Here is a 16077-nt window from a genome sequence, read left to right on the forward strand (position 1 = left end):
AAATGTCAAGGTGAGAGAAGGGAATGATCTCTACAAAGTGTTAAGGTGAGAGAAGGAAATGATCTCTACAAAAAGTTCAAGAGAGAGAAGGGAATGATCTCTATAAAATGTTCAGGTGAGAGAAGGGAATGATCTCTACAAAATGTTCAGGAGAGAGAAGGGAATGATCTCTACAAAATGTTCAGGTGAGAGAAGGAATGATCCCTACAAACTGTTCAAGTGAGAGAAGGGAATGATCCATACAAAATGTTAAGGCGAGAGAAGGGAATGATCCCTACAAAATGTTAAGGCGAGAGAAGGGAATGATCTCTACAAAATGTTAAGGTAAGAGAAGAGAATGATCCTAGAAAATGTTGAGGTGAGACGTAAGTGATCTTGACAAATGCTCACCACAGAAAGAGTGATCTCCACGAATATTCAATCATGGAGCGATGTCCATCCACGTGAGACCTGGGTGATCTGCATAATGTTCTTGAGAGAAGCGAGTGTTCGTTCTCAAGAAACTATTCTTGCGAGAAGTAACTGATATCTACAAATGCTCACGAAAGAAATACTAATTTACATTTTAATTGCAACCTTTTATAATCTTCAGTTTATATCTCCTGGATTTTCATCTGTTTTCTTAGTTGAAGTAACAGAAAGAGAAATTTTCATTTTAACTTGCTCTTTCGAGTTGTATTTGACGAGTTTCAGCACTTAAAATAGTATAAAACAAAACTCCACGTAACGTTTTCTTGACAGATGATCTAGAAGGAGTTGTAAGTTAAAATAATTTCCAACTGAAATTTTCTCGTAGACTTCATATGTTTTTAATCACGTCGGCTGGTCTTTCAAAGGTTTAAGCCACGGAAAAAAAAAACGCTCAGTTTCTATAATGTCTCTTGGTTTGTCAGAAGTTTTAGCTACAGAAAAACGCGCATTTTCTACAATATTCGTCCGCTTGTCTTCTAGGAGTTCTAACACTGAAATAATTCCGGAATTTTCAAATCATCTTACTAATTTTTGTTATGTCCTTTGATCTGGCAAGGACTTTAACACGAGATCATTCAGATTTTAAGACTACATACTGACAAAAAAATATTTTTCCGCTTTCAAGAATTTTAATGACTCGAAATAAATCCGAAATCACAACTGCTGCTGAGTATGTTACTGCTGGGGATTTAACAGATGAAATCCACCTGAAAACAAAATTACAAAAGAACACTTTATTTATGCGCTGCTGACTCAGTTCTAAAACTGTTTATCAAATGAGCAATAATGACCAACTTAATTAAAAATGGTGTGCAAAACCTATGCGAATCAAGAATTTTAACCAATCAAAAACACTGCATGCATAATTACTGTAGAATTGATCTTCTACAGTGAATCTTTACAGGACTCAACCGACTACAAGCAACGGCATGGTAATAAATGAAACCTAACGACAGTTAACCAAACAACTCCGTAATCTCTGTATTTATATGTTCCTTTCAGTATCAAATTATCAGCTTTACACGTCTGGATGCAAACCTGGCAAAAGGAAAAGCAAAAGAAAATTTCACTCATTGTCAACACAAAACAATAACAAAAATTACTCAAATCGTTACTGTAACTGACGTCGAAACGGCTTTGGCCATCGACGAGGCAAAGAAAAAGATATTTTAAAATGTGCTGCCGTAAAAACCACATTCCTTCTTCGTCTTATCAAAGAATGGTTAACCAAACACCTCTTGCAGTACCTCCATCCGAAACTAAAAAATGTCCTCTTTTGTAAACAAGCAAAGAAAAACATTACCAAATACCAAGCGCTGTTACATTGCCATGAACTCATTCTGTAAATTACTGTATGCCTAAAGCTAACACTCCTTTGCTTACTATTACCTAAAACATTTCTGTTAGCATCATGAAATAAAACATTCCTTCGGTTCAACATCACCAGAAGTCTACACTCCTTGTGATAACATTACCATAAAACCATATTCACCTGTTACCACTTCAAAAAGCAAGTCTATTATCGTTCCCTAAAATTAAAACTACTGATAAAATTACCTTACCTGGGAACACGCCTTGAATTATTCTCTCTCAGTATACAACAACACTACCTTGTCAACATTACACCAAAAGAAACAAATACGGAATCATTGTTGGTAATGATTCCCTTGTTGAAACAAACACACAAATTACCCGATAACATTACGCAAATGTCAAACCGAAACGGGTTAAGTTTGTTCTATTATAAATATTTAAATTGATCGTTACAGCTTCATGAGAAACATTTTTCTCAACCCATCCAAATGCTACGCTAGTACTTACATACAGTTATTTTCGCTACTGTCACGACAACATCCATTGCTACTTGGTACATACCTGAAAACAGAAAAAGAGATAATTTTTAATGAAAAGTGTTATGCGCTGCTGCAAAATCATATATACTTGAATCACAGCAATCAATGAATGATGATAAAAGTATATTCCCATATCTAGGCTGGAACCGATAACAAAACACATTCAACACAAACCCTTTGTGTTGCAGAATCCGGCAACTCAAACCAAATCATCACTGAACTTTACCTTTGTTAAGAATGGGTTAACGGATTTTATATAACTTTAAGAATAACATCCGTCATATAAGCTAAATGATGTCCCAAGCTGCTTGGACAAAGCAAAAGTAAGCCTACGGAAAACTAGGTTCCGATATTGTCGCCCTTAATAATTAAACGCACAAAACCGAATAATCTTTTTAGTATCGCATCGTTGACCGACTCCGGACTCCGAATCATAGATCCCTCGTGACGACATCGCAAGCAGGGACGTGATTTCATTAATCACGGTTAATTGCACAGCCAATAATATCCGTTATTGCGATGGCCGAGGGAAACGCCATCTTGTGGCGATGTAGTTATTACGGTTCACATTGCCTTAATTAGATATCAAACACTGCTGATTCAGCAGGGCCGAGGGGAGCCTAGGGATAGGTGGATGGGGGTTAATTGGTAGGGCCATGGGGTCACCATACGGGGTAGAAGGGGGATACCTGAGGTGGGTTTCTAAGAGGTTTTGGATGGGCACCAGGGGTACAGCTCATTTGATACGGGGTCATGATTAGAACAGGGACCACATCGTGTGTCTGAAAGACTTCTAAGTAAGATTATTAACAAAATTTGAATCATTCGTTATTAGAATCGTTATCAATATTCTACAGTAATTCTAATTAAAGGTTTTAAATTGTAACATAAATATTTATCACAGTACAGGCTGCCTACATGTTTATAAGTAAATACTCGTACTATTATATTATCATTCGACATTAATTCATTGAACGAACGTAGTGGCCCGCTACAACTGAGATTGGTTTATTGACTGAATAAATAACCTGGCATCAAAAACGCAGCCAGTCGTTTACATACACAGGGCGATCAACGGTTACAAAGGTTACTAAAAATATTAACTTCACGAAGGCGATGAACGACGTAATATCAGAATGAAATAGCCGCTGGAGCAAAGATAAGATCGGCAAGATTTGACTGGGCCACCCTACATGTGGATTACTATGTGCGTCACATAAATTAGAGTTAGAAAGGGAATGGTTAGATTACTGACACAAAGGAATACTCAAAGTAACAGAGGTCACAAATATGGTGACTTTCATAAATCTATTAACTACTAACAATATGATACAGCGGTACTGAGTAGGTTCTTGTATACTAAGGGACATGCTATGGAACGCTATAGCTTGTAATTTTTTTCCAACCAAAACATGACCACGCTAAACAGAAAATCTCGTTCCATTTACTTCTTTAATTCATATTTTACTGGACCAATGAAGTTTTGACTAAATTGGTTAATAACGCGGAATCCAAGAAAGGCACAGTAAAGTCAGTTAGTATGCCCAAATTCATAGACGTCAGTACAGCATCGCAAGAATGACATATCAAGAACAGTAAAACACAGATGCCACTCCTCCAGCTTTCCTCCGATCCAAATCGATGCTAATGAAAGGTCAATTCAATGTTTATATGACCTTGGATCACACTGTCCTTTGGAAAATTAAAAGGTTTCAATGAAGGATGACACAGCTGACGAAGATCCATATGACTGGCCACGAGACCTCTTCCTCAAGACTGTCTTATGTTAAAACATGACCTTGGTTTCGCTAAATGTCAAACCTTTACCAAATGTTAATCTTACCGAAATCTTTATAACATTAAAGCACATAGTTGCTTAAATATAAGCAGAATTGGATTTTGCTCTTTACTTTACGTTGAGCACAGGCATAAAGTTTTACTCAAGGAAAATATATATATTTTTCTTCCCTTAAATCATATGTAGTCTAACACATGCCCTTAGAGACAATCTGTTAACACTTATTTCTCTAAGGTTAAACTTGTCTTAAACATGTTTAGTGTTAAAAATGGCTTGAAACTAAAACATCAAACTCTTTCAAGATGCATCGGGAAAGAGAGTCATTTTACAATCTTTTGAAGTCACAAGTTAATCCACAGCGTTTTACAAGAAGGTACGCGACTGAGGAAAGCCAATTTCAAACCTGTCAAGGCATAAATGAACATGAGGAGATGGAAAAACACATGCTCTCTCTCTCTCTCTCTCTCTCTCTCTCTCTCTCTCTCTCTCTCACACACACACACACACAAATTTTTCTTTAAAAGAAGTGATCCGAAGGTGTTACTCTTCTAGTTCTCAGCTACTGTTTACAGATGATGTTATCGCCTTACCTTTCTGAACCGCATGCGTGTACGCCAACTACAAGTTTACATAATCACACACACACAAACACGAACACGCACACATCCAATAACCATGCATACAAATACCCTTATCATTCCTACGGCGAGAGGGGATAGCAATAATAATAACAGCATAATGAATATTGGTTTCAAATACACAGCATTCCACTATCACGGAACGCGTTACAGCCGGAAAAAGCTTTCCTCCTCAGTAGATGTGTCTGAGACCGACAAATTTTCTTTTTCAACTCTAAGTGATAATTCGTTTGAATGACATTTGCGATTCAAATGAAAGTCTGATGAAAATTCAATTAATTAGTAATCTCCAGGCTTGTCGTCTGAGGAGGAGGAGGAGGGAGGAGGAGGAGGAGGAGGAGGAGGAGGAGGAGGAGGAGGAGGAGGAGGAGGAGGAGGAGGAGGAGGAGGAGGAGGAGAGAGAGAGAGAGAGAGAGAGAGAGAGAGAGAGAGAGGGGGTTGAAGAAAGCTCCACAGTCCACTGTTCGTTTTATAAGGATGAAACTTTTATTCTCAATGCCTTGCTCAAAATATTACTTTCATGATCCATGCCTTGCTCAAAATATTTCCTTCATGATCCACGCCTTGCTCAGAATATTACCTTCATGATCCATGCCTTGCTCAAAATATTATCTTCATGATCCATGCCTTGCTCAAAATATTACTTTCATGATCCATGTCCTGCTCAAAATATTACCTTCATGATCCATGCCTTGCTCAAAATATTACTTCATGATCCATGCCTTGCTCAAAATATTACCTTCATGATCCATGCCTTGCTCAGACTATTACCTTCATGATCCATGCCTTGATCAAAATATTACTTTCATGGTCCATGCCTTGCTCAAAATATTACCTTCATGGTCCATGCCTTGCTCAAAATATTACCTTCATGATCCACGCCTTGCTCAAAATATTATCTTCATGATCCATGCCTTGCTCAAAATATTACCTTCATGATCTATGCCTTGCTCAAAATATTACCTTCATGATCCATGCCTTGCTCAAAATATTACCTTCATGATGCATTCCTTACGTGAAATATTATCTTTATGATGTAATTTTTATGCAAAATATTATCTTCATGTTATCTCCATTATGTAATCTTTATCCAAAATATTCTCCTCGTGATGCTTATGCAAAACAAAACTGCCATCCAGTTTAATTACCTACTTAAAATCTAATCCTTCCACCACACTCGTCACCTTCCTTACTCAAACCTAGGCAACTAATCTTAAAGTTGCTTCCGACAGATCCAATATTAAAGAGTCCCAGCATCCCAGCCATTCAAAACATCATTTTCCCGTTCCCGCTCCATCCACTTCTCTAGTGATGAAAACCTTATTATTATTATTATTATTATTATACGTGTGCAAACATTCTCATATTTAGAAAATCAAAAAGTTTTTTATAACTTTCATATGAGCCTGATCACTTACGTATAATGAACAATAAAAAAAAGCCTATCATTTGATCTAAGACATATACATGTAATATAAAATTCCTATTATAATTTCCAGGACATTTTAATGAAATAAGAGCTGTCAACTGTCCTAGGGAACGTATGTGACATGGGAGAGCTGTGTCATGATCCATGGCACATGTGTGAAATAGGGATACTAATATATTATCTACTCTACGTATGGAAAGAAAATCTTTACATTATTTAGAAGACACATGTCAAAAAAGGAGAAAAACTTACTAGCAAAAGCACAGCAAAATATAAATGTAATTAATATGTTAAATTTTTAAAAATTAGCAGCGTTCGGTTATTAAGTAAGGAAAGGACGTTGAAACTATGCAAAACCATTCTCTTTCATACGGTCATAAATGCGTCATCAGGGGAAGTCAGGTCATCACTCTGGTGAAAAACAATTATTCCTGAAACTATTTCCTCTAATTGCAATTATTATTGTGATAATTACTGTTTCAACAAAACATAAACGCTACACTGCTAGCTAATTAATATAGCCCACCAAAATTCCTAATCCTATCGGCGTGTGGCCAACTATAAACTTCCCATGAAAATGGATAACGATAAAATGACAAACATTTGGAAAACCGCTATGAATGAAAAATTCAGAAAAAGCTGAGACTTCTCATTTAACGGTCCGGTGGGCGATGCAATTTTACCAATCTACCAACTGCAGATCATTTCTGATTTAATCGCTCAAAACTCCTGCCGTGGCCTCACGCTACCAGCAGTGCAGAGCAATAATAAACATTTGATATTAGGTAAACACATTTTTTTCCAAAGCACGCATTAATTATAAACATTCTGTGTTTGGTAAATACAATTTTCCATATTTTCAGAAGTTAAAGGTATGTTATTTTTCATCCACTGACGGTTGGGAGATCTAAAATATGTTGTTTGGACAGGTCCACTCACTTATGATATTAATCCATTCTTATTTATTTTACGACTGTTCAGTACTTCATTGAAAACAATAAGGGCTGCGTTCATGAGATTCAACGACGTCGGGAGACGCTTATAAGCGAAACTTTGCTTTTATGAACTGGTCTCTAGATCCCTTGGATCAAGAACGCGATGAAAAAATAAAAAATAAAACACAGGGGAAAATACAGCGTTACTTTTGCCAAAAGGCATTATAGTGATAATGGGATTTTAATCGGATTATATAAAAATCACAAAACTTAAATTCGTTCATTTCAATTGTATGATACTGCATTTTTAAAATAGACCAAGATCGAACTAAAACTGTAAAAAACAAAATAGAACTTCAATCAGTAAAATTTTTTTAATATGAAAATCCCAACAATTACGCTATTCGATACAAAAGTCAGATTCTACCAAGGTAATCTGGATAATAATTCTCAGCGTTACTCATTCAAAATTATACGCATTCGACTCTTGAAGCTTAAGCTGCAAATAATTGCAATCTCTCGACAATTGTTGTTTCATGAAACCAAATATAGCACAACTTTTTAATGTTACCTTCTAAGTATCCATATTGCAATCTTAATCTAAATTACTATCTTAATAGTAACCATACTGTATTCAATACAAAACTCATAATTTCCTTTGTTTTAAAAGGGGCGTCTATGTTATACCGTAAAATGAAATAACCTGAATCACCTGATTCTTTAGTTTATGTGTCCTGGCGTCGCAGGAATGGCTTCAGATCTGAGATAAACGTTGAATAGACTATTGAAAAAAAAATAAATAAAAAAATTCATTACAATGCAGTTCAAGAAAAAGCATCTTTCCGAACAAACTGGAAGAACCTTTTTTTTTTTTCTTTCGAAAGGAAATACTCAAAAAAAAACAATGGGTGATAATAAAACCAACAGGATGATCTGCAAATGGCATCCCGAAGCGAAACAAAATGAGACAGAAGTTCCGCCCACGCTCCACTCAACCACCCACTCACGCTCCCATCCATCCCCGTGCTCACGAACGCCCACGCTCATCCATCCTACCAAAAACAACTCAAACAAAGGGCCGTTCCCACAAACACACACACACAAGCACTAACACACGCTGGCACTAACAAACACCCACGCTCACATATAAAATAATGAGCATAGACATTCAACTACCTACCACACACACACACACGACAGGAACCAGGAACCGCATCTAGAAATAAACGCTCTAATAACTACTCATATAGACACTCACACACACACACACACACGAACAAACACCCATAAGAAGGTCAAGACAATATACACCTACACCATCCTGAACACCCACACACGAAACTTTTGTTGAGGTCTGTCCTTCTGCCGGCAAGAGCACGGGGAATCAATGGGTGATCTATTATTGATCCTGACATATATCCTTCACCCAGCTCGGCTTATGAAGTCGAAGGATATTGTGCTCCTCTCCCCAGTCGTCGTCTCTGGTCCCTTGCGACGCGAGAGGATCCGTAAATGTCAGAAAGATGTCAGAGACTGTATGTGTGTGGAGTGACAGCACTGGCGAGGAAGTTACTGCTGCTGTTATGCTGGCCAGAAATAATGGTAATAATATTCAAATCTGAGAGGATCTGATCTTGTTTGTCCTTCCCCGTGTAACAGTAGGGGAGACATGACACACCCAAACACGCCCTGCAAACCGGTTTGTCCGCCCAAGGTGGGGGCGGGGTAGGTAGGGGAGACACCTACCCTCCTCCTGCAAACCTGTTTGTCCGCCCCGGGTGGGGGCAGGGTAGGTAGGGTATCGGGAGGGTAGGGGAGACAGCAGGCCCGGGTTCCAGCGCCGTAGCGCGCGACAACACGCTCGTGGTAATAATAATTATAAAAATAAATTGGGAGCCATTAATAACAAGAATAACTTTAATTGCTGAAGCACTCCAAGTCCACATTCATTTTCATCTCCTGTTTACTCTTATGGGAAAATCAACACCTGTTTCGACACTTGTAACCCTTGTGTGTAACAATAATAATTACTAAAATCATTAATAAAATTACTAAAATTATTACTAAAATTACTGACCCAAATCCGCTAGCACCCGACGCGAGGGAATACTGACCAATAATTTGAAAGCCTGATCTGCACATATCGACAGCAGGGTTAATCACTAAACGATACAAATATTAACACCATCGACATCTAACTGAAAACCGTGATGATAATTCTTACCGAATTGCACTAAAGACTCTCCGAAGGGGTTTGCATTGCGAAAATTAACTAAATACCTGAAGGATATTTATGGGAATAAAATTCTCATATAAGTATACAAAAATAAGGGTAATTTTAATCTGCGTGTATTACTGTTAGTGTAATATTTGTAGAATTTTTATTATCATTGTCTAACGTACAACCTTAGACGTGGAAGCACGAAGCTAAGAGCCAGAAGGCTCCAACAAAATAAGAAAAAAATAAGAAAAGTAAAGAATACGCTATACGAGAGAAATAACAAATAAAAACAACGGATTAAACACCTGAACTACGAAACAACACTCACGTTGGATTTCTCAAGTTCCAACGATTGAACTACATAACTCTCATGATCATTCAATGAATTGGTTCCACCTGGAATAAACTAAGGAAAACGCTGTGGTACTGAACCTCACAAAAGGAAAAGCAAGAATTAAATACACTGAATGTCTAATAGTAGTCCTGAACAAAACGGAAAAGGCAAGACTGTTAGAAATGCCTGCAGGTCAACTTGTGTTACAGAACCTCAGAAGCGAGAAGTCGAGAATGTTAAACTTCACTGCATGTCTAATAATACGAGGTGGATCGAACAAGTTTGAGTATTGTTTATCATTATTATTAGCAGTTGGGGGTAAAATAAGTAGAAATGGCAGTGGCAGTAGCACCATTACACGAACGACCTATAGACAATAAAGGAAATTGGTGAATTCGATCTGAAACAATTTCCAGGTCCCACGAAATACAAAATATTGAGTCGTCTCCTCCCCACTTATACTGGCTGCCATCGCTTTTCCCTTACACTCCTCCTCCTCCCTTCCTCTTACTTTCCCTTGCCCCTTCCATTACGCTAAACAAATAAACCGTTCCCGTTAAGCTCAATAACAGCAAATCCAGGGGCAACAAACAATGGCCTCCTCTCTGTCTTTTGGCATTCAGTTTAGTCAGCTGGTTTAATCAATGGCGGCCCTCAATTCATGCCCACAGCTATTTAGCTTTGCTCGCACGCGTTCGCCATCATAAAGGGAAATAAACTCCGAACGGAATCTTTGATGAGAGAGAGAGAGAGAGAGAGAGAGAGAGAGAGAGAGAGAGAGAAGAGAACGGGGAGGTTCAAGTTTGATCATCAGGTCTAACCTTGAGCTATTTCTGTTTCTGTCATCCCACTTACAGAGAGACATTCTCGTCTTTCTCCTATTTTACCGTCGATTCTTAGACGACTTTATTCATCCCTCTTTTTTTCTCTCTCTCCTTAAAAATAGACAATCCTCGTGTTACAAAATTTAATATCCGGCGTCGAGAACAACAAACATCACCGACGTCGCCATGCAAAGTGAATAGCAATAATGACCAAGACCTGAAGAGGATTTATAAGGCTAAACAAGTAACTAATGCGCCGAAGTTCCTTCGGCGCAATCAAGTTTTCTGTACAGCTATAATCAAGGCCACCTAAAATAGATCTATCTTTCGGTAGTCTCGGTATAATGCCCATGAAACTCAGCCGGCCGTGGTGGCCTGTGTTGTGACGTTGCCAGATGCACGATTATTGCTACCTTTAACCTTAAATAAAAATTAAATAAAAACTATTGGGGCTAGAGGGCTGCAATTTGGTACGTTTGATGATTGGAGGGTGGATGATCAACATATCAATTTGAAGCCCTCTAGTCTCAGCAGTTTTTAAGATCTGAGGGAGAACAGAAAAATGTGCGGACGGACAGACAAAACCTGCACAATAGTTTTCTTTTACAGAAAACTACAGAAAACTAAAAGAGAATAACTGCGGCAAAGGGTTTCTCCTTTCATGACCTCAGGATGAGATAGACCAAACCAGTAAACCAGGCACAGTGGAAGGGCCATCCGTATGAGAACTAGTGAGGGAAGGAATTAGATACAAGGAAGCAATTGCCTTTTTTATTCCTATTCGTCACCGTCCATGCTTGCTTATTTACTCCCTGTTAAATGTTCCTACTACTTTTTTTTATCTATGTAACGCCAGATAACCTAAAACTAATCAATCAACTCTACTCGCCTCTTCAAAATCCTTCAGCCTCTCGCTTATACCTCTGAGTGCGCTGTCTGCTTAATTTTTTTCTTTCAACTGCCAAGCTGTGGAATTTTTCTCCTACCTCTGCTTTCCCCGACTCACAACATTCCACCCATCTGAAGGCATTCTTCTGACGTTTTGTTTTATTCGCGTATGAGCTTCACGCGGGCACCATGAGTTGCCCAACTTGGTATTTCGCTTAAACCCAAAATGCCCAAAATACCTTCACTATCCTTCCTATCCCAGCCCCATCATCCCCCGCTTATTCCCCCCCTTTCCCCACCAATCCCCAACCTGCCCACACACTCGTATCTCCTCCTCGGCCAACTTTCTTATCTCTTCCTCCCTTAACACAATTCAAACTCGTTAACAAGTTAAGGCCGGTATCAATTATCGCGTAGCAGATGACGTCATTAGGGAAAAAGGTGATAGGAAAGGGCAAATATATATATATATATATTTTTTCCCTTTCTCTCAAAAATCAGTTATTGTTGGATCTGATGTGTCAATTTATAGTTTTTTTTTATTATTATCATTGCTGGTCAATTTACTAACTTTTTTTACTTGCATCTTTCTTTCTTTTTTATTTAAGCTCAGCAATGAGTGTGCATATAAAAATAATAATGAGTCTAAAAAACTTTTGAGTTATTACGGTTGGTTGCACTACATTAAGATCCTTATTATTACTAATTATTATTACTGTAACAGCACCTTAAACAATACTATCTACATCGGTAATTGTTTGCATTTATCACAACGTATGACAAGACTTGATCCCTATTATCATATATTACCAATTGCATATATGCGAAGCCAAATATTTATCTTCGGTTAATTCCATACAATCAGGGTCAACATTTCTAAACTCAATTTAGGAATTTTGTGAGAATGAGGAGGAAGAGAAAGAGACAACTAAAGGTGGTTTGTTGATTCCAGTACTATTATTGCTGATGTTGAAGTGTTCGTTGTTGCTCATGTTGTGGAAAATAAAGTGACAATGATCTGAATAATTTACGGATGATTAATGTACATCTCGTTGAATTTTTCTGTTCATGTAGTGATGAATGTGTGGATATTATAGTTGTTATTATTCAATATGTACATTTCGACATATAAAATGAATGAATGAATCATGACAGTGAGGTGAGGGAGTACGAGCGGTTGGACAGCAAGATAGAGCATTCCTGAAAACGAATGAGTTCAGGTACAAGATGGTTAGGTGACACTGAGAGAAAACCCCCACGCTTACACTAAGAAGTAATAGTTAGAGAGGTTGAACAGCAAGATAGAAGAAAGGAAGCAAGAGGGAAAGTAAATATAAGGTTAAACACCGAGTGTTGCTAAGGGCCGAAGGAACGCTGCTAACACCATTTAGTAATATCTACAGTGCACCATGAGAAGCACCGAAGGCAATAACTACCCTACTGAGTCTCTTACTATTTTAATTTCCTGAGCAAGCTTCGCCTATGACAATGGGAAATAAATAACAGGAGCAGAAAGAGAAGTTGGTATAGTAAATACGACTAAGAAAATAAGACAGGAATCAGTAACATTAAAATCACGATAACAATGTCGATTTTCACGTTAAAATCAAATAAATAAGCCTTTCTGATAGCATATTCAAACATAAAAGCTATAAAGAAACGCAAACATTACACATTTCTTATATACGGTAAGAATTACTTACTTACTCAAATATTAGAAATAATATTAATAAAACATAAAGCCTTATATAACAGTACTACAGGCTCAGCCCCCCTCAGCAAAAAAAAAAAAAAAGCAGCACTAACAATCCTCGAAAAGCAAAGAGCAGATAAAGGAAAGCGGGAGGACAGTGCCACCTACAGTCATAATTTACCGAGGCGTATGGCGACCGGCCACTGGATGGGGGAATAAAAACTGCCATAAACCATAAGCCTGCTGCTGCTGCTGTTGCTGCTGCCGGTAAGAGGAAAGAAAGACATTTTCTATACCCAGAATCCTCCCACTCATATTGTGATCAACACTTTTTTTTACTGTACATCCACTGATTCTACTGTCAGAATTTTTGCTTACTAATGTTACTGTTAATAATTCCCTATCCTTCCATTCGCATCATTATCCATAGCTTTCTATTACCACTAGCTTCGTTATCAGTTTTTATTCTTAATCTATAAAGTAAGGAAAAGAATACAGCACTGCCAGAGCAATTTATCCTTTTAAATCTCACCCTCGAGGTTACTCCCTTGTTTATGGCTTCACATGACATCCGTCATTTACTCTACTTCGTTTTCTAAAGAAACAGCGTTGAGTAAATTTTGGCTGTTCTTACTTTCTTTGCTGTGCTTTTTGGAAATATTAATCATAGTTCTTATATTAATACCATGTCGTGTTTAATGCATTAACACCCTTGAAATTTGTGTGGGTGGTTCGGCAGGAATAGGTTTTCAAGACATTTGACTATTTTCAATATTCCATTTTAGCAGTTGTTTATTGTTTGCGTGGTACTATTTTGTCAGTGCCTCACAGGTTAAAGAAGCCATTCATGATATAGGAAAGAAAAATGTTGTTTCTTTAAAATGAAGTACTTTAATGCGTTATAAATAATTTCCCTGGTGGCAAAAAATTATACTAAATCTCTTTTTTTTTTCTTTATGAAAATTCGATTTGTACTGAAAATATGTGAAGTCAAATATGTTTTCGATATTAACTTTAAATCAGTAAAACTTTTAATCATAACAATGAGACGATTCCACTGCTCTGTCGCATTAACGGCCGACCGCTAAGTTAATTGAGGTATCTAGATTGATTGCGCTTGTTTTATAGCCACAACAAGGTGGCCCTTCCTTCTGTGCGACCTCCCCCACCCCCCCGCTTCCACTCAGACGTAATGATATTAATGGTAGGAACTGTGTTCGATTGCTGTGCAAGATGAAGACAGGAACGGGATTGAAGCTTTGCTATAAAAATATAGGATACCTCTGTTCACGGGGAAGCACGTACCTAGATTTAAGTGTAAAGTTGTGGATCGCATTTCCTGCCTGCTCTTGACTTATTAATTTATTTATTTGTGTACCTGTATTTCATAATACCTGCAACTCACTATGATTTCCACTTCCTTAATTAAGGGCACTGAAGGCTTTCGCATCAAGTTTGTGGGCAGGCGTTTTGCCCTATTGTAAATCAGCATGAGCCTTTGTTTAATAATAATAATAATAATAATAATAATAATAATAATAATAATAATAATGTGATGAAATAAATTACCAAATGTCCGAATACATTTATCTGTGAGCTTTGAGAATCTCTTCAGCCCATTTCAAATGGAAGGACATGTATAAGAGTCACGCTTGTACTTCAACAATTACTATTATTATTATTATTATTATTATTATTCTACAAAGGGTCATGTTCATTTACAATAAGGCAAAACGGCTGGCCACCTACTTGACACAAAAGCCTTCACAGTACAAAAAAAGAAAGACCTTAATTAAGTAAGCGGAAATCATAGCAAAATAAAGGTACACAAATAAATATATAAGTAAATAAAAAGCAGACATGAAATTCGATCCACAGCTTCAGACTTAAATCTAAGTGCGTAATTCCCTGCGTAAGTGAACAGAGGCATCCTTTATTTCTATATCAAAGCTTCGACCCCGTTCCTGTCTTCATCTTGCACAGAGATCGAACACATTTTATACCATTAATACCATTACGTCTGAATCTACTTTTTCCCGGTCTCCTTAGGCTAGCAGCATTCTCCTTTTCCAAATAGGATTGCAGGTTAATGTTAATTATTCCTTGGCATCATACTAATTTGGACTGAAATACAAGTCGAGCTGCCTTTCTGAGATTCCACTTACATTTTCATTGATTTACCTCCAAGACTCTTCAGTTAGGAAAAAAATTTAAAAGGTACTCTCATAAAATATTTACGAATTTTTCTATAGTATCAGTAACAATATAAGTGCTTTCTGTCTAATCAGAGAGACTATAACCACCAAATAGCAAAAAAAAAAAATGTAATTACAGTCGTCTTTCACCCAAGGAATACCCAAGTTAACAGGAAGAAGTACCCTGGAAGTACCTGTTCTGGATACCCAAGCAGCCTCCTCTTTTATACGCAACCGCTGTGTTCCTTTCGTGGGCATCCCTTATTTGGACGTCGGAAGAACCATAATCATCCGCGCGATTCGCCACGCTATTGTGGCATTCAGAGATCTTGTCGATAGATAAGGAACAGCATTCGAAGAGCATCTCTATAAAGTCCTTTCATAGAGTCGGAAGTCGTATGACTCAAGACTGATCTTAACCCGAGATGGCATCTGGAAGATGCGAAATGCGACCCTACCGCACGACCGTAAGGTCGACTTTCCTCTGAAAAAGGTGGGTACGTGCCCTGAGGTCACGGCTTGGGACGCGATTAACGCCTCTATGGGCTGCTCATAAGGGCGACTATGGCTCGACGCAGAGGCGTCCCGCTGGGCAACTCCGCCCACTACGACCGCAAAACAAACGAAAGGTGTTGAAGCGTAAAATTGAACATGGCGTGTTGACAGGTTAAATGATTGATGGCTTGACCACCGGCGTACCTGGCGTTCACAGAAAACGGGCGTAACGTGGCCTGTGGAACGTCAAAGAAAATGTACATGCCGGGATCTTTTTAAGGGATACAACACTAGGTGCATCAC

The 16077-nt window shown here is 37.9% G+C and overlaps 1 protein-coding gene across 1 annotated transcript in view; it reads right to left on the minus strand.

Annotated features, from left to right (window-relative positions):
• LOC136847560 (glycine, alanine and asparagine-rich protein-like) overlaps positions 1–15643 on the minus strand; it is a 69233-nt gene extending 53590 nt beyond the window's left edge. Inside the window, exons 1-3 of the mRNA XM_067119284.1 lie at positions 15474–15643; positions 13266–13345; positions 2293–2346 (exon numbers count right to left, since the gene is read on the minus strand). Coding sequence (XP_066975385.1) covers positions 2293–2346; positions 13266–13345; positions 15474–15643 — 304 coding nt within the window. The remainder of the gene's footprint in view (positions 1–2292; positions 2347–13265; positions 13346–15473) is intronic.
• Positions 15644–16077: the final 434 nt, after the last annotated feature.

The sequence above is a fragment of the Macrobrachium rosenbergii genome, chromosome 17 (genome assembly GCF_040412425.1).
Source record: "Macrobrachium rosenbergii isolate ZJJX-2024 chromosome 17, ASM4041242v1, whole genome shotgun sequence".
NCBI classification, from domain to species: Eukaryota; Metazoa; Arthropoda; class Malacostraca; order Decapoda; family Palaemonidae; genus Macrobrachium; species Macrobrachium rosenbergii.